This window comes from Stigmatopora argus, chromosome 15 (genome assembly GCF_051989625.1).
Source record: "Stigmatopora argus isolate UIUO_Sarg chromosome 15, RoL_Sarg_1.0, whole genome shotgun sequence".
Classification (NCBI taxonomy): Eukaryota; Metazoa; Chordata; class Actinopteri; order Syngnathiformes; family Syngnathidae; genus Stigmatopora; species Stigmatopora argus.
This window is the reverse complement of record NC_135401.1, coordinates 10,485,570-10,502,930: the sequence shown is the minus strand read 5'-3', so window position 1 is coordinate 10,502,930 and position 17,361 is coordinate 10,485,570. Positions and strand designations below refer to the sequence as shown.

The 17,361-nt window shown below is 38.8% G+C and overlaps 1 protein-coding gene across 1 annotated transcript in view; it reads right to left on the bottom strand.

Moving 5' to 3' along the window:
• The window catches only part of LOC144090169 (ryanodine receptor 3-like), a 77,125-nt gene that overhangs the window by 13,811 nt on the left and 45,953 nt on the right, over window positions 1–17,361 (bottom strand). Inside the window, exons 42-76 of the mRNA XM_077621496.1 lie at window positions 16,867–17,140; window positions 16,675–16,789; window positions 15,962–16,094; window positions 15,732–15,835; window positions 15,389–15,524; window positions 14,948–15,134; window positions 14,681–14,789; window positions 14,467–14,587; window positions 13,205–13,374; window positions 12,323–12,543; window positions 12,092–12,182; window positions 11,334–11,474; window positions 9,901–10,064; window positions 9,706–9,784; window positions 9,050–9,139; window positions 8,777–8,923; window positions 8,622–8,684; window positions 8,434–8,509; window positions 8,051–8,174; window positions 7,847–7,962; window positions 7,707–7,774; window positions 7,515–7,636; window positions 7,314–7,363; window positions 6,730–6,790; window positions 5,811–6,049; window positions 4,763–4,844; window positions 4,540–4,670; window positions 4,110–4,433; window positions 3,152–3,392; window positions 2,999–3,086; window positions 2,803–2,895; window positions 1,886–1,900; window positions 1,109–1,279; window positions 967–1,026; window positions 654–788 (exon numbers count right to left, since the gene is read on the bottom strand). Coding sequence (XP_077477622.1) covers window positions 654–788; window positions 967–1,026; window positions 1,109–1,279; window positions 1,886–1,900; window positions 2,803–2,895; window positions 2,999–3,086; window positions 3,152–3,392; window positions 4,110–4,433; window positions 4,540–4,670; window positions 4,763–4,844; window positions 5,811–6,049; window positions 6,730–6,790; window positions 7,314–7,363; window positions 7,515–7,636; window positions 7,707–7,774; window positions 7,847–7,962; window positions 8,051–8,174; window positions 8,434–8,509; window positions 8,622–8,684; window positions 8,777–8,923; window positions 9,050–9,139; window positions 9,706–9,784; window positions 9,901–10,064; window positions 11,334–11,474; window positions 12,092–12,182; window positions 12,323–12,543; window positions 13,205–13,374; window positions 14,467–14,587; window positions 14,681–14,789; window positions 14,948–15,134; window positions 15,389–15,524; window positions 15,732–15,835; window positions 15,962–16,094; window positions 16,675–16,789; window positions 16,867–17,140 — 4,541 coding nt within the window. The remainder of the gene's footprint in view (window positions 1–653; window positions 789–966; window positions 1,027–1,108; window positions 1,280–1,885; window positions 1,901–2,802; window positions 2,896–2,998; window positions 3,087–3,151; window positions 3,393–4,109; window positions 4,434–4,539; window positions 4,671–4,762; window positions 4,845–5,810; window positions 6,050–6,729; window positions 6,791–7,313; window positions 7,364–7,514; window positions 7,637–7,706; window positions 7,775–7,846; window positions 7,963–8,050; window positions 8,175–8,433; window positions 8,510–8,621; window positions 8,685–8,776; window positions 8,924–9,049; window positions 9,140–9,705; window positions 9,785–9,900; window positions 10,065–11,333; window positions 11,475–12,091; window positions 12,183–12,322; window positions 12,544–13,204; window positions 13,375–14,466; window positions 14,588–14,680; window positions 14,790–14,947; window positions 15,135–15,388; window positions 15,525–15,731; window positions 15,836–15,961; window positions 16,095–16,674; window positions 16,790–16,866; window positions 17,141–17,361) is intronic.

The window sequence follows — 17,361 nt, the reverse complement described above, 5'->3', positions numbered from 1 at the left end:
TTTAGTCATACGTAATGCCCTATTTATTATTAGGCTAAAGAAAAGCTCTAAATTTCCCGTACTTTTACTGTTTTTTGTTGGAGAACTTGTTAAGACCCTGACTGACGTACCTTCCGAAGGGGACAACTCATGTACATACAAACTCTTATACACTCACACGTCGGCTCAGTGAAACTGTTCAGGGCCATTGTTGGCTTTTATTGATGCGTAGACCGTGTTGTTTTACCTTGTTTTGTTGCCGGTCTTTTGGTCGCCCGTTGTTTGGGTCCGGGCGACCAAAAGACCAGCGACCAAAAGACCGGCAACCAAAAGACCGGCGACCGAAAGACGGCGACCGAAAGACGGCGACCGAAAGACGGCGACCAAAAGACCGGCAACCAATCGACCGCACGCGTAAGATTTAGTCAAACCATATGCTTCTAAAATACTCTTTATTTGCTTTTAGTGATCCATATAAATTGATGGGGAAGACCAGATGGTACAGAAGTGCTAAAATAGAATTATGCCGGAATTTATGGTTACAGATATTTACCACACGAGCTGTAACATTTAACACTTAACAGCATTTTTCCAATGTCAGCCAAATGACCTTTACGTCATGTACATCCCAAAGCTGCTAACACCTCCAAAGTGGAAAAATGTAAATATTCTACCTGTTCCAGGTTAAAAACAGCAGCAGATATCCTCTGGATACGGTCCACCACCCCATTAGGGTCCAGAGCTCCCGCGCTTCTCATGATTATGTCTTTGTAAAGATTTATCTGCCACCTTACAGCAGGGTCTTCCGACTGGGCGCAGGTTTCCAAAAGACATTTTTAACAAATAGGACAAAAAAACAAGAAACAAAAGAAAAAAACAAGGACCAAGTAATGAAGCAACGCACCCTTGATTAATCTGGATGTTTCAACAAACAGTGTAGTAGGCCAAACCCAATAAAATAGCTACCATCAAAAATTCTACACTCACCTTTATCCTAAGGTGAAGATTTTGCTCGATGTGATCTTTGACCTCGTCGTCTGTATCTCTCTGTGAAAACAAACATTTACCAGCATGGACCCAAATCAAGTCAATACTGCACTCTTGTCAAAGAGCTAATTATAGTCCTGACCATCAGATAGCGTGTCTTGGCCAAGGAAATAAGCTCCTGGTCTCCTGGGGAGCACATGTTGAGTCCGATTGGAAGCATCTTCTTGAGAGCCGCCACAATCAGTGATGTCTGGATAGAGTAGAGCTCCCCCCGCCTTTTCTTGTGTTTTCTCTCCTGGTCCTGTCCACCAGACTGGAAAATACCGTATTCAATACACCAATCTGTTTACAAAATCAACTAGAAAAGAGAATTCAGTATTCCTAGATATGTCAAAGAAACTATTAAGCCTGCTGACATGGGAATTTACAGTATTCTGAGGCTGGGAGGACAATGTTTGTCCAGACCAAGCACTATCTATAAAAATATTAACCATTGAAGAGTATCATCTCACAACTGCTAACTGCTGGAAAAGACAACTCAAGCCTGAGCTGAATTTGAATCAGCAGACTTGGTGAAAGTCAAACATATTGTACATTTTCACATCAAAATCAACACACGCACATACACAATACGGCTTTAAATATACACATTTAAGGCAAATGTTACCCAAATATAGCACTGCACAATCTATCAAAAAATACAAACACATTTGGCATCGTTATTTCACCCACAACGACAAATTAAAAACAAACGGACAAGAAAATTCACTATGTCACAGTAGTTGAGGGCACAAATAACATAAAGACAACAATAAGACTTCACTATAAATTATAAAGCACAGAGGCATGTTGTGCTGTAGGCTTTTAAGATTTAATGAGCCAATAAGTTGTCATGTAAACATGCGTTGCAGCACACTACCTTTTCCTTAAAGGACTTTGTGAGACAAAGAGAGACAGGAAGAGAGAGAGACGGGCAAATAGCAGATAAGGATGAAAGTTAATGGACGCACACATTGACCACTTGTGTGCAATAATGTGAATACTATATCCTTTTAATTTTGACAAATATACAGGAATATTTGTTTCAGATGGATGAGTGTGAGCTGCATACATAAAGGCATCGGTACACACAATTACACATTCTTTGAATAATTATTTTCTCCTACATTTTCCGGTTTCATTCAAAGCCCTTTGAACGACATTGTTTGGTCAATTTGTTAACACGAGTTTTCTTTCCAAACCCTACAGAAACAGTTGTTGAGTTTTGCGAAACCATACGCATTGTGGCAAATGGACAAAGGGTGTCACTATGTTCTGGTTTGGACTCATTGTGAGAAAGAGAATGCTGGTAGAAATGAATGTACCATGGAAAGAGTTCAGACTATTTCATTATTAGGACACCAGAAATGAATAATAATATTGTATCTTGAGAAGAAAACGCCATTTTGGATACATAATTAAAAAAACGGTGATTAAAACATCTATGGGAGCATCTGAATAAATAGTAAAAAAATAAAAATACAAAATATATATATATATATTCAGAAGTTCAATTAAAAAAATGGCACCCATTCAGCAGTTACAATAATAGATACTGTATGAAACAATTCTAAAAAAATATTACAGAAAAAGTAGGGCAACGTTTTTTGTGTTTTTTTTAAATGAACAACTGAAATAAAATAATTTGTTTACCATACTATAATTTGTTGAGAAGCACATAAATATTGGTTTTCTTTTTTCCCACTGATGACCTACTTTGTCTTATCATATTTAGTTTACATATGTAGGACTCCTATGCTATAACAGTCAATAGTAGGTAATAGAAAAGAAACTAACCTTTGACATCTTTGTTTTGTTGTCTCCAGTCAAGAATGAAAGATTGTTAATTTCATTCTGAACTACAAAGTTCTGCTCCTCCCGTTTGAAATTCTGGAAAAAGGGGGAAACAAATAAAGATGGTGAATGATTTTTTTGTACGTTGTTTATTTAGTTGTGTGCTCTTTACTGTGTAGATAGATCACCGCTCTCTTACATGTGACTTGCACCAGAGGATAAAAATTTCAGCAACCATCTTGAAGAGCTCATTTGAGTCAGCATCAGGTTCTTTTAGCCATCTGGACCTGGAGCAAAGGGACATTTGACTCTGACCTTGTCTACCTGAAAGGAACCGTCATCCAAATCTAACCTGTTATTATCCACATAACGGATGAGCATGGGGTAAAAGGCATAAAGGTCCCTGCAGAGCACAGCAAACTCATCAAGAATGAGTAGTTCAGCCTCCTGAGTGTCTCCCTTGCTGTCAGCCTTCAACAGTTCCTCCTCTGTCACTACCTTCACCGTTTTCTTCTTTAGCTTCTCCAGTGTAGGCAGGAAGTGGCTCTTTAGCAAAATAGTGCGAGCTTTGCTGATGATGGGTTGGACGTACACTGGAAAAAAATCAAATGTGAAAAAGTGCGTGATAAAATAATATTGCAATTTTATGTGGTTATTATTGATGTTTTTATGTATGTGTGGGAGCTGTAGCTGCAGTAAAGGTTTTATAGGCAAAAAATGTTATTGAAGGTTGCATTGATGCAGACAGAGCACTACTGAAGGCTGAGGTGTGAAATGCACGACCCATAGTATTCTGTTTATTAGTCAATTAATGAAAAATATAAAACAAATTTCACAATCCAGAATTTTGATTTAACTCATACATTTCATTTTCTTATAAAGATTCTTTACTATTATAGCAAAGTTAAAATGCCTTTTTTTTAACTTTGAAATCTAGACTAGTATACAAGTGTCGATTTATGATAATAAATAATCAAATGGCTCGTAAATGTTTTCTTAGAAACTCTAAGAAGGTGTAGTCCAGAGGTCTCCAAACCGGTCCTCGAGGGCCGCTGTGGGTGCAGGTTTTTGTTCCAACCGATCCAACACAAACAGTTTAACCAATGAGGTTTCTGCTGAAAAAAGAAGCACCTGACTGCAATCCACTGATTGCACTTCTAGGATGCCAGATTGGTGGAAAGGTTTCCCCTTACAGGTTGGAACGAAAACCTGCACCCACTGCGGCCCTCCTGGAATAGTTTGGGGACCACTGGTGTAGTCTCTGGTTGGATATGGAAATTATATAAAGACTTAGTTTTTAGGGTGCCCACCTGCAATCCTTTTCATCCATGAAGCCTCATCAATGCCCAGGTTGTTGTTGAGGATTTTTAGAATGTTGCCCAGAATAAGGCTGAGATGCTCTGAGGTGACCGTGGCGCAGCACACACTGCTGCCACTAGCTGGCTGGTTCTCAGGCCCCTTCTCCCACCAATAGGACAGGTAGTTACAAAGCATGGGCAGGACAACCTCAATCATATGGGGCATCTCTGTGTAACGCGCTCCAGATTCGGCCATGTCGTTGATGTCCTTTATGAGCCCGTCCAGCCGGGGCATCCCGGGACACATTCGTTCAACCGAGTCCGGAATCCCGAGGGCTAATGACGACAGTGTGGATTATGTGTTAAAGCAACATATACCTAAACACATCCTGTTCAGAATCACTGCACATTGGTCACATGGATAGGGAAACATGCAACTTACTGGCTCGCTCACGGCCACTTTTAGTGTTAAAGACTGAGCAGGGGTTATACATGTTGAGTGTCGGCTCCAGGAAAGCCACCGGCATGGCCCCCGCCAAGGTGGCCAAGCATTGGCCGAGAGCTGGTAGCTGTCTGGAGAATATGTAGAAGATCAGTGTTGTTAGGGCTCAGATTTAACTGAACTCCAGTAATCATACTAACATTACAAGTAGGCGGGTGTATACCTTTCTACGTAGATGTTTTTTCCAGTCCCCAGAGCATAGAGGCTGGTCAAAATACGGTAGCAGGATACTTGGACATCATCCACTGAAATATCAATGAGGAAACAAGTTGAGCGGAATTATTTTGAAACAGATAAGATGTCCTTTACTAAACACCTCCTACATTCTTGGTAGGGATGAAAATATGTTGCATGTTACAGTTAAAGTATTCTAAATGTCTTACAAGGTGTCAGACAATTGAATACAATGTAATCATGGTCAAGACATTTTGATTTTGAGTTCAGTATGATTATCACCCAGTGGGTTCTATTATTGTACTTGACTTGAAATGTAATCGTACTACAAAATCATCACTTTTTGCACTAAAACAGGAACATAAAACATGACAGATCATAGGAGAAAATATAAGACCTGTAAAGCATCCACTTATGTTAAATTAATTTACAAATACAATAAATAAATAGAAACCTAATTATATTGCTGTAAATAGTCATATCAAGTCACAAATTACAACCTGTTTAAAGAGACTGTTAATTGTTAGACTTTCTACAAACTCACGATGTATCAATGAAAAAAAAGATACATAATTCATTATAGTCTGGCAAATATGGGGTGTATGTATTTGTTCTTTGTCATTTACTGCCAGACATTGAGTGGACAGAGTTAAGATTATCTTCTGGAAGTAAACTGACGTTCCCATCTGAGAAAATTGAAAAGAAATACTTATTGATTCAAGAGAAAATTGAAAGAATAATAATATCATCATTTGCAATTATGTTTTTATGTTAGAGTACACTGAAGTAATAGTAATTGTCATGCTTCTGAAGGCTGTATTTGTAAGAATGTAAAAGTAGGTGTAATAATAATGGATGAATAGAGTTACAATTAATTATTTTATGTAGTAAACCACAGGTTTAGTGTGCTGTATTTCACAAACAACTTTACCACCCAAAATTCTCACCCATCTTATTTTCAAGATGCAACAACAATCACTTTTGTTCTGCATGGCACATTAACATTTGTTTGATGTCTTACAATAATGTCAACTCACAGAGCAGATCAATGCCGAAGTGGTGTTGCGTGATGTGTTCGAACAGAGCGGTCAGGATGGGAAGCAGTGCCACCGTGGTGTAGTTGATATTCTGTGACACACCTTTCATCTGCGAGCGCGAGTGAGTGAACTTCCCTAGTTTGAGGTTCTCTAATGTCCTCTCCAGGTCCTCGGCGGCATTTTCAAAAAACGTCCTGAGCCCAACCCTCACCGATTCAGAGCCGGACTTCATCACTGTCCTGCCATAATAGAAAAAAAGCTTGTTCAACCATCATACGGAAAATATATTGGGTAATAAAATATAACACTCGGTATGTGAAGCACAGCACTTTTCGGTATGAATGTTCATGAAATATGAGACAACCTACCCACCTCACTACTTCGAGCACTGATACAAGAGTGATTTATTCAATAAATGACATAAATATGTACCTAAAATGCAAGGTGCAGAGTACAGAAACTACATATGCAATGCATTAATATGATTAGTTTGTCTAGTTTCAGCATTTCGTAATTCACAACATAGCTAAATGAATACTAAGGCCTTGATGTCTCCCCATAGAAACAAGAAATGAAAGGCAAAATACAATATGGCCTTCATTATGTGTGAGCTGTATTAACAAGCAGCACACTGCAAGCCCTGGGCATCAAATGCAGCATGCAACTTGTTTACTTAATTAAATGCCAAAGGATGCTGTTTGCAATTGCCAGTGCATCCCACAAGACAATCCAGCAATAGGATTTCCTGACAAATATGCTTTTAATGAGGATACAAAACAAATGATCTGAAGACATAGTTCTTGTACAGTAGGGAAAACTGGCAAGTAATTTCAATGTCTTAACAAAATGCTTTTGTTTAGATTGGAGTCCGATTATTTAAAGATTCATTTTGTATGCTGTCATATCTACGTATACTCACCTGGTATCCAGTGTGTGTGCCAGGATGTGCAAACAGCTAACCATTGTGGTTGAATCACTTCCTAGGAAATAACAAAGAAGCAGAAGCTGTCAAAATAAACAAGTTTGAATGTACTTATGCAAAGTTTATAGACAATGTCCTTAGGCAAGACACGGCTAAACCCTTAATTGCTCTGACTTTTCATGACTAAGCCTTGCATGGCAGCAGCATCCTCCACTGATATATGCATTTGTGCATAGATGGGTGAGGCAGAAATGTAAAATGAGGTAACAGTGCAGAAAAGGCTCTGACATTGGTTCCTCTCCTAAAGCTTTACTGGTTTATCTGTATGTCAGTCAGTAGATGCATACAATAGCAGGAAAGATGACACAAAGTTCAAATAGGCTAGGCAGGAAAGGAATAAACGCCATCACAATTCATAATTTAATTAGAATTTATAAAAGGTTTTGTTTTGTTAATAAGCCAAAAAAGGTCAAATGCTTTAATTTCAGTTAAAAAATGCCGATTTTACAAGACATGCTCAGACACGCGCACACACACACACATCATTGGAGACATACAGTATACACAGAAAAGCAGCTTACCAAAGAGGGAGATCCTATGTCTGACAAGAGCTGCCAGTTTACAAAACAAACTGGATGCATCAAAGTTAGAAAAGGGAAGGAATTGAGAGTGTTACAGTGAGTATACAGCTGGAGGAAAGACTGTAAATATAGTCTGTTGTCATGCTGTTACTGTCATGCAGTGCACATTAATGTTGTGTGCATGCAAGGCTATGTGGTGACCTGGTAACCATTTCTTTCTCCTTGTTGGAGGCATAGCCACTGCTGCTCAGGTTTTGATTGGGTGATGACAGGAAGTAGAGGGAGTGATTCTTGAAGTATTGGTCAATGAGCGGAAGAAGAACCTGGAGAGGCAACACATTAAATGTATAATATATTTACATAGAGACAGCAAATACAGCATCCCAGTCTTACTTTGGCAAAAAACTTGATCTCTTGCTCATGAGGAGACCTGTCCGTTTTCCCACTGGCAGCCATTACCTCTGGTTGAATAAATATACGCATTAGAACTCAAACGTTAATTTTGACTACTCTCATGTATTGCATTAACCTACCGAGGTGAGCGATAAACTCCTGGGCGGAGTCAACATACTTGAGCAGCTTCTTCAGAAAACTGTATGCAAACCTTTTCTCCATGGAAGAAGAATCCTGCTCCAATGCCTTCAGACCTCTGCAAAGCAGTACAAAGTACACCCATTATATCAATATACTGGTCAACAACTCCTAAAAGAACCTGTATTAGATGAATTGGTGTCCACCTTGTGATGCTGTAGCCATTGATTTGCAGGAAGCGAAAGAGATCTTGAGCTTTTTCCCGATCGCGTGCCTTCTCCTTGGCTGTCAGCGTCTCATAGGGTAACAGCAAAGGGTGCATACCACCACCTAAAAATGTAGAATTTGATCAGGCATTCCCAACCGAAAGTGTGTTGGAGTCACGGTATTAGGTGTTGAAACTCCACCACGTGTCACTAGTTATAATATGTGGCATGTAATTTGGGGATTTTCTTTTGTCCATGTCAAATAAGAGAGCTAGCTTGGACTTAGGCATGCCCAAAAAAAAGAAATCTGTCAGTGAGAGTTTCTGAATGTAATCTATCTGAAAACAGGAACCAGAATTGAGTGTATATCACTTCTAAATCACCTCTATTTCCAAGGTCACCCTTTTTTCTTTTTGCCAAGATAGTATGGTAATTTTCAGCCACCACTTCCACCATCCCCTGGAGCAAAGAGAAAACACAAAGAAAGGTGTCACAGTACATTTTTCATCTTGTAAATCAACTATTCTTTCCTTTCTGTTCTTTGTAACACAGCTAATATCTAGTCACTCACTTGCAACTCTCTCGGTATGACCACATTGCTTGTGTCTATTGGACTAGGATTAAAACCATTTGCCTAGAATTGGTAAAAGAAAATAGGTTAGATTAAATTTGTGAACTTGTTCAATTACTTCATGATGTTTATTTATACATGCTTGGACTCCATACCTGTGAAACCTGAGAGATCTTTCGTGCTTTTTCATTCTCTCTCTGTTGAGATGTGCTCTCTCCATCCTTGGCCCGGTCAATGTTCCAGCCCATTGCCAGCATGCTTTTCAATGACTCCCTGATTGGCCATCTGTAAATTTCTTTCTCCTTAAAATTAGAAGGTAAGAGAATGAAAGAAGCCAGAATTAACAAGGCAAAAGTACAGGCATGTTTTTATGGATGATGTCTTTTACAAACAATCATGTTTTTTTATGCACAGTTGGTGCCCAATACCTTCTCTGTCAAAGCTTTGTATGCCCTGAGCTGTGGATGAATTCGAGCTTTTTCGTCAACACAATCTCCATATTTCCACCCAAGCAGCACCTGAAGAACAACCATAGTGGATTTTGGAAGAAAAGGCAGCCTTTCTATTGTTCACTATTATGCTTCACAGAATGTTAATTTGGGATTTTTTTCTACTTGACTGTAAATTTCTCTTCAAAAGATGCAACATTGAATATTTGAGTGTGTAGCGGTTCATTGTTTGTTATTTATTGTCAGGAGACTCACAATTTCCATTTCCTACAACCACAAACATTATAATTTATAAGAATAAGGGCTATTTTACTGTTGTTTTAATTAAGAGTAGTGAACATACATATGTTAAATAATAATATATGTTTTTAATTACCATGGAGAAAAACAAACAAACCAAGGGATTAGTAGGGTTAATGATCACTGTAATGAAAAAATGGAAACTTAACAAAACTATGTTTCCAAAATGGTAAAGGGAATCTGATGTACTAAAGGAGACCATTACATTTTCTGGTTTATTATATTTTGGCATATTAATTTTGTGAAAATGATTTTACAGTTCCAAGGGGAAACAAGTATATATTGTGGCTTCAATAAGCATGATTATAGTTTGAGGAAAGTTGCTTTAGCCATACCATCTCTGCTGACCATTTCTCATGAGAATGTTCCGCATACTTGTTAACAAAATGCTCCAGTTTCTCCGGGAGGGAAATGCTGTAAAAAATTAAGAAAATACTATTTTAATAACTAACAGGGGAATGTAGTTAAATTCCTTTTCATAACACAATTAGTCAACAAGAGTTAAAATGCACAGCTTCAATGCGGCTCACTTGGCAGTTGTGATCGGTTTGGGTTCGAGGTTGCCTTGAGTATTTACAGAAACTGGCTTGTCCACTGTTCTACCAATGAAAGCATCCACATAGTCCGGCGGCAAAGCTCCCGCTATGGCACTGAGGCAAGGCATTGCCATCTTGAACAACTCTGGATCATATTTCTGTACAAAAGATAAAAAATAAATTGGCCTAATTGGGAAAGCATTGTCATTGAAGTTGGGAGGGGCATGAAATAATGGTCAGACAAAGAGAAAGCCTGTGGAAGAGATGTTAACGATGAATTATCTGAAGTGCAGAAGTACAAGCACGCTTAGGGCTTTGGATCAATATCATCCATTTTAATATTGATGTTTTTAGGCCAGCCTTCTACACAGACTCTTTTCATGAGCATGCATTTAGACAAATGTGCTGAGTCCAGGATTTGGCATTACGTATCTTAATGTATGAATGCCAAGATGTCTTCTGAACACGTTTGTTCATTAAGTGAACAATCAAACTCTAAATAATTGAAAATGTCTTGCTGAAGACATTTCACCAAGCACAAATGTCTTTTTAAAATATATCTGCGTCTCAAATACAGACTCGTCTAAAGCCTACCTAACCAATGTTTTTGCTCCATTGTGTTTAGATTGCTTGTTGCTGATATAAAACTTACGTGTCCAGTATTTGACACTGGAATTAAATGACAAATAAAGATACTGTATAAGAACCCCATTGATTAAAAAATATATTGAAAACTAAAAGACAAAAAAATCAGATGAAATGTAATTACTGTAGAATGTATTCCTTTTGTGTATCAACATTTATGTCTTTGCTAAGATTGATGTTGTTAATTTATGCTTTTTTCTCATTTCCCTCAGTTCCTCAGATCACAGATTGTCCTTTATTACTTTTACACATTAGTCAAGCTTTTGCTAATGATTCCATTTCATATAACTTCATCCTTGTCTCAATGTATAAGCATTGAGGGTAATAGAGTATCACTGCAAGGCATGGCAGCGATTTGCCTTTCTCTTATCTTATTGACCAGGCGGCCTTTTTCATTTGACCTATTACACATTACATTAAAACGGAAGCAGCAGGAAACTAAAATCAAACTGGAGCCTTGCCGAGTAGTTATTTAGAGTCTTAAGTGAACCTAGCATCATGTACATATATGAATGTGGGAGGACCTGAGAAACAAAGAGAAATCCTACATAAGCAAAGGAGAAACATGGAAACTCCTCAAAGGAAAGTCTGCATGTAGTGTGTATGGTATGTATGGAGCATGAATGTTTGCTGTTGAATCAGTACAAGCTCATTTTTTCAAGTGTTCATCACAAGAATTATTTCGCAAGGGACAATTGTTTAAGCCTTTTTAGAGTTTTGTTGTTGCTTTATTGACTCGGCGTACACCCCTAAATGTACTACAGATGGCCGCGAAGACTCACCCTCTGAGACAAAGAATCGAACACTCCCCAGAAGATCTTCTTGGTAAGCTGGAGTTCATCCTCAGAAGCTGTTCCATAGCTTCCCCAGCCTGATGGAAGGCAGTAATATTTCCAGTTCTGCTCATAGTGGTTGGTTAGCAGCTGGAGGACAAAGAAACATGGATAAAATGTCAGTTCATTGCGAGACATAAATGCATCCAAATCCCATGCCTGTGATTCTGAAAGTGCCTATGTAAATGTCTTGCAGATTTAACAAACCAGTCACGTTTTATTCCTTTTTTTACTTGCACCATGACGCAAGTGGATAAGCAGCTGTGATGTCAAAGTCTTATCTATTTCTCACACATTCTTACTCTCTTTGCTGCCCACCTTTATACTTTTCCATGCAGTACTGAACTTGAATGTAGTAGTGATCTTTTTGTACAACACACTATAAGACTGTTGCAGACCATGTTCAAAGAGAGGAAAATGTCGGACAATGAGGCATGAATCTGAGGGATGTAGGTTAGGCACAAAGAGTAAGTGTGCTCGGAGATTTCATAAAAATAAATTCACTCATTCAGCTTCCATACCGCGCATCCTCGTAAGGGTTGCTGGAGCCTAACCCAGCTGCCTTTGGAAAAAAGCAGGCTACGCCCTATACTGGTTGCCAGTCAGCCATAGGGTACACAGAAGTCAGGCGAGTGAACCTCTACACCATCAGGTCGCACATTTAAAAAATAAATGCATTTTTAAAAAGTCAAGAATATGTTGGCCACCCTGAGAGGCATCTTGCAGTATTCACTCAGCAGAGGTACATCAAAAACGAGGCGGTGCAGAAGCTGCTGCAGCATAGCGGGGCGAAGGTGCCTGCAGAAAAAGGCGAGAATGAGATAAGAGCACCCTCCCGGACCTGCGTTTAACCACCATCACTGACAAGCCAGATCCGATTTATAGTTAATCTCAATCCCTGTTGACGCAGATAAATGTGCTTCGTGTGCTTTCCTCACTTGCAGACAGCCAGCAGGCACTCCTCTATGGCGTCTCTCTGTGCCTTGGTGAGGGAGCGGCCCTTGGAGAGGCGGTAGATTGTGTGCAAGGTGGAATCGATGAGCGTGGCATGATGTTCTGTGCCGGCAAAGAGGGGTGCGCAGCGTGTGAGGAGGGGGAGCATGGCTGACCCAATGTAACGGTTCATGGCCAACGCTGTTTCGGTGGTGCACAGACCCTCCTGCGTGAAGTCAGGGAAAATTGCATTTAGTGAGCTCGTGAATCGATGAACAATAGCAAATAAGGAAATAGCACGCTGTGCTAAAACTGGCAGGCCAATATCACAGTGACAGGAATGGATGAGCTGAGATCTAGTAATTAGCATTGAGAATCTATTGATGTGAAAAGCATTGTGTTAATGGCGAAACCAGTTAGAGCTAATAGCTTAATGAGTTCAGTAACGGTCCTTTTTGTTGTCACGTCAGCTGCCAGGTCTGCAGAAAACTAAAATAAAAATAACGTACTTCACCAAGGACTGACGTTGATTTAAAGTTGATGTGAAACAATGAACTGACAAAAGATGTAAAGATGTCATTATGACAATTGACTGGCGTGATGAAAAGTACATTCCATTGCTTTTGGCTGAGATGGTTAAATTTAAAGAATGCAATTAGAATGCATCCCCCTCAATCGTTCATTAATTCATTAGCTAACTATGGGCAGTTGGAGGGGTAGATCCTGAATTGGTTGTCTGCCAATTAGCAGGGCGCAGTGAGACAAACAACCCCATCAATAACTTTTGTTGAATAATGCATTGAACAATTGAGATTCAAAAAAAAAAAAAATCTAAGAGTGAATAGACTTCTTAGGTTCACACAATGATCGTAAATGATTCTACCTACTGTATCTAGAGAATTTGCTGTTCCCAGGTCAGGGAGGAAGCCAACTTCAAGAAGGTGAAGCAAAAAGCACTGGTCCTCAATACCATACACTCGGTCTAGAAACAGCACCATGGGGGCCTTGTGGTCCGGACAAAAACATGCTGACATATCAGGTTCCGTCACTGAACAATCTGAAAGGCACAAAGCAAATCATAAAGTATGTGTCCTTTTGGACTTAAAATTTCTAAAACCTGTTTTTCCACGTACTTCACGAGAACAAAAGTAATGCAAGAACAAAGCATTACAAGAAGTTAAAATGTTTTAAATAGAAAGCATTATAGTTATTTGGACTGGACTAATTAAAAAAGTTCAGCGCTGTAAAAAGAAAAAGAAAGAAAAAGGCTGAAGCAAGTCAATATCAATAGACAACAGGCCAAAGAAAAGAGAATACTGATAATTGAATGTTTTTTTAAATTGTCATTATACAAGTATAATGAGATTTAAAGCTTTCACTACATATTTATAGCAATAAATATTTATACAATTGGTTTGTAAAATTTGGAATTTATTTTAGCTTTTCTAAAATATATTCCAGATTTTCCACAAAGGGAAGATTTGCCTTTCATACGACAGAAGCCTGGAAAAAAATACCTTCACCAAACAAGTCAGACAAGTTGTAGCCAAAAAACATGTTTAAAATGTCTTGGTGAGAAAAATAATACAGACTCAAAGTTAACTAACATATCTGATGATTGATTGAAAAAGTCATTTTTTGGTCATAAATGCCCATTTGTTTATTCAGCAAGAGGCATTTATGTCTCCTCTGCTAGTCTGCTGACAGAGCTCACGGCTGCATAAGAGGCACGTCTTGCCGTGCGTATGCAGATCAATCAATAGGGCAAGACAGCTCAGTGTACAAGTGATCTGGCTTACTCAGAGCTGTGGGAGTGCACAAAAAAGCGCTTGGCTGATTAAAAAGGCATGAGCTGTAAAATGAAATCAATAACCTTCCACACTGCTCTAAATGTTCAAGCTTTTGTATCAATTCACATACGAGTACTCTGTTGTAATATGCAAATATAATTAATACTGTTAATATAATTTACTTTGTCATTAGAATGGTAAACTTGACATTTGACAACCAGTGAACATGTGGTGTGTATATGTATGAATGCATTTTTGGCCCTAAATAGGGTCCTATAATTAGCTCCCTGCGGTAAATTGTAAAATATCCTGTAGATTGCAATATCGGTGAGCGACCAGCTGTGAAGTGACCCCCATACCTTTATTAACGATAGGTGTCTTGAGTGGTATGCTGATGATTCCCACCAGGTCCTCAGTAGGCACCAGGGATCGTAAAATGGCACGGATACGAAGAGCTTCGCCCTTCCCTTTGTTGATGAGCTGAAAAAAAGAGTAGGAATGATTTGAATGCAAAAAATCATCTTAAGGAAAGAAAAAAAGAAATGGGAAAAATAGGACTTGTAGCACACGCACATGCATCTCTGGTGCACAACGTCCCAACAGGTCAATCAGTGCTGAGTAGAAGGACATGATGGCATTGCCCATGTGAACAACTTCCTCTTCATCGTCATCATCAGTGGAACTGTAGGTTGGAGGTGATAAAAACAAAAACAAAAACAAAAGATCATTCATTTTAATGTTTCGATTAATTAAAAAAAATATTTAAGCAAAAACAAATAACCTTCTGGCAAAAACATCTGTATTGATTCGTTAAGCTTTTCCTGCTCATATAGGGCTTACCCGTCACAGCTGACTCCCTGCACAGAACCCGGCAGATCCAAAGCCGGCGTCTCTGAGATTTTGATTGCTTCCTTCATGGCCGCCAGAAGTCCATTTCCTCCCTCGCCTCTCAGGGCAGGTCCAAAACACTCAGGACGACGAATGAGAAGCTTAACAACGACACTTGAATTCTCCTCCACACTCTCACCTACAAATGCAAGTAGTACGTATATATGTATGTATATATAATATATGTTCAGCAGACAATGTTACACTAATCAAATCCAATACAAACATTGCTGTCTTTCCAAACAATCATGCTCAATTTAAATTGAACCTGAGGCAGTCTCCCAATAGGGACTGAAAAAAAGCCTTTTCAAAATTTGCTCGCAATTGACTTACTGAGTCATGTTTAATAGAATATTAATCAAAAAGGCAGAGTAATTTAAACAGTGTTCATACCATTGACAAAGACGGCAAAGCGCAAGAAAGAGAGGTAACGTTCTCCCTCAATGGGGTTCCAGCCAATATCTGGATAACCTTTAGCAAGAAGCATTGGGCAACTCTGGAGACCACAACCAGCTAAGTAGGTCACCACCTGTGTATGTAGAAAGAAAAGGTAATTCAATAACATATACAGTCTACACGTGAAACTCATGTCTATCTACTAAATGCCATATTAATATGGTCGCCTATTGCTCAAAAGGCAACTATTGTAAATGTAGCCCTTATGTCATGCATTTGAATTTTGAGGAGAAATGTCCTTGTATCTCACAATTGAATGAATTTCCAAATACTTTTTTACCTTGTCCAGATCAGGTTCCTCCAGTGCAAGAGCCAAACCATTGTTATCCATAAGTGAGGAAGCAGCCACATCAAGAGGAGTGGAACCCCTCATAGCTGGTGACGCTGTAACAACAGACCATAGACTGAATGTGGAGGGATGCAAATAAAGAATAAAATAAAAACAAAAAATTTAAAATAAAATTTAATTTAAGTTAATTTATCAAATTGAAACTTTCAAATGTCACCTACCTAAACCCACACTGCTATTTTCCAACAGGTAACTTAGGTGGTCAAACATTGCTTTCTGGTTCTGACGACTAATTCGGCAAAAGTAGCACAGAAAGCGACAACAACTAGCCACCATCTTGGGGAAGGCTATTTCCTATAAGGTGAAAAATAAAAATACCATTGAAGAGTGTATGCGTGTGTATTTTGTCCAAATAAAAATATATATACAACAGTTGTTTGCCAGAACGTTGTGCAAAACATGAGTTGTTTTGTTTACTGATTTAACAACTTCATATGAGTGAGACAATGGCAGTTTTACATCACAGTACAATAGATTAACAACAATGAATACATTATATCTTGCTAACTATCTATCATATTGCTGTACTATATGTATAGGTGATGTATAAAAGCAATTTCTGAGATGACTCTGTTTTTGTGCATGTGTACTTCATAGCTTAAGACATAGCATAATTGACTATATACTAAAATGGGTTTATTCCTTGCACATACAGTATTTATTTATAATGAACAGAAATGACACTAGACATCTTAATGTCACTAGGTGAGTAATTACTTCCTCTTGCCAAGAAAAATTTCACCCATTGCCTCTTAATTAATGATCCAAAAGAAATAAAAACAGCCAAAGTGCAGAGAAGCAAGCATAATTATTTCTTAGGTGCTCATGCAGTCAGATCTGTTTGGACCTCCAATGGGCAAACGAGTTGCCAAACCTGTGATTTGTCCCCTCCGAGCACATTGACCATGACCTCCATGACAGTTTCATGCATGCCCAGAATTCTCATGAGGTTGGGATGCTGATAGAAAACCTTATTGTTCATGATGTCACTGGAGAGGAAAAAATATCATATGAAATGTGAATTAAAGAAGTATATGCTGATAAAGCAGGGCCAAATTTTACCCACCCTAGTCCATCAATCATGAGCTTCTCCTCTTCTTTCCCCATTCGAACGGATAGCAGCGATCTAATTTGGCCCAGAGAAGCCAAGAGCTTGATGGTATCCTGGACTGAAGCAGCGCTGATGGTATAAGTCTTCCTCATGGCTCTGAGCAGTTCACCGATGCTGTCGTACTGCCTCCTCAGCAAGCTGAACATTTTCCGCACCAGCTCCGGATCTTGGATGTGACATTCCTGAGCCCAACTGACCATGGTCTGTGAGATCAATTCCTTCAAGTTGGCTGCAAGAAAAGTATGCAAACTGTTGTATACATTATACGGGGGAAGCTATCAGGGGCATGCCGTAAATAATACTTATACATGTGAAATATTGCTTGCTATTAACTTAACATAACTAAACTTAACGACAATAAAAGACCCAAAACAAAAGTTAACAAACACTGCTTCACAAAAGTGAGCCCATGCTGATGTGTAGATATTTTGCCCTGAACAACACTGAAAA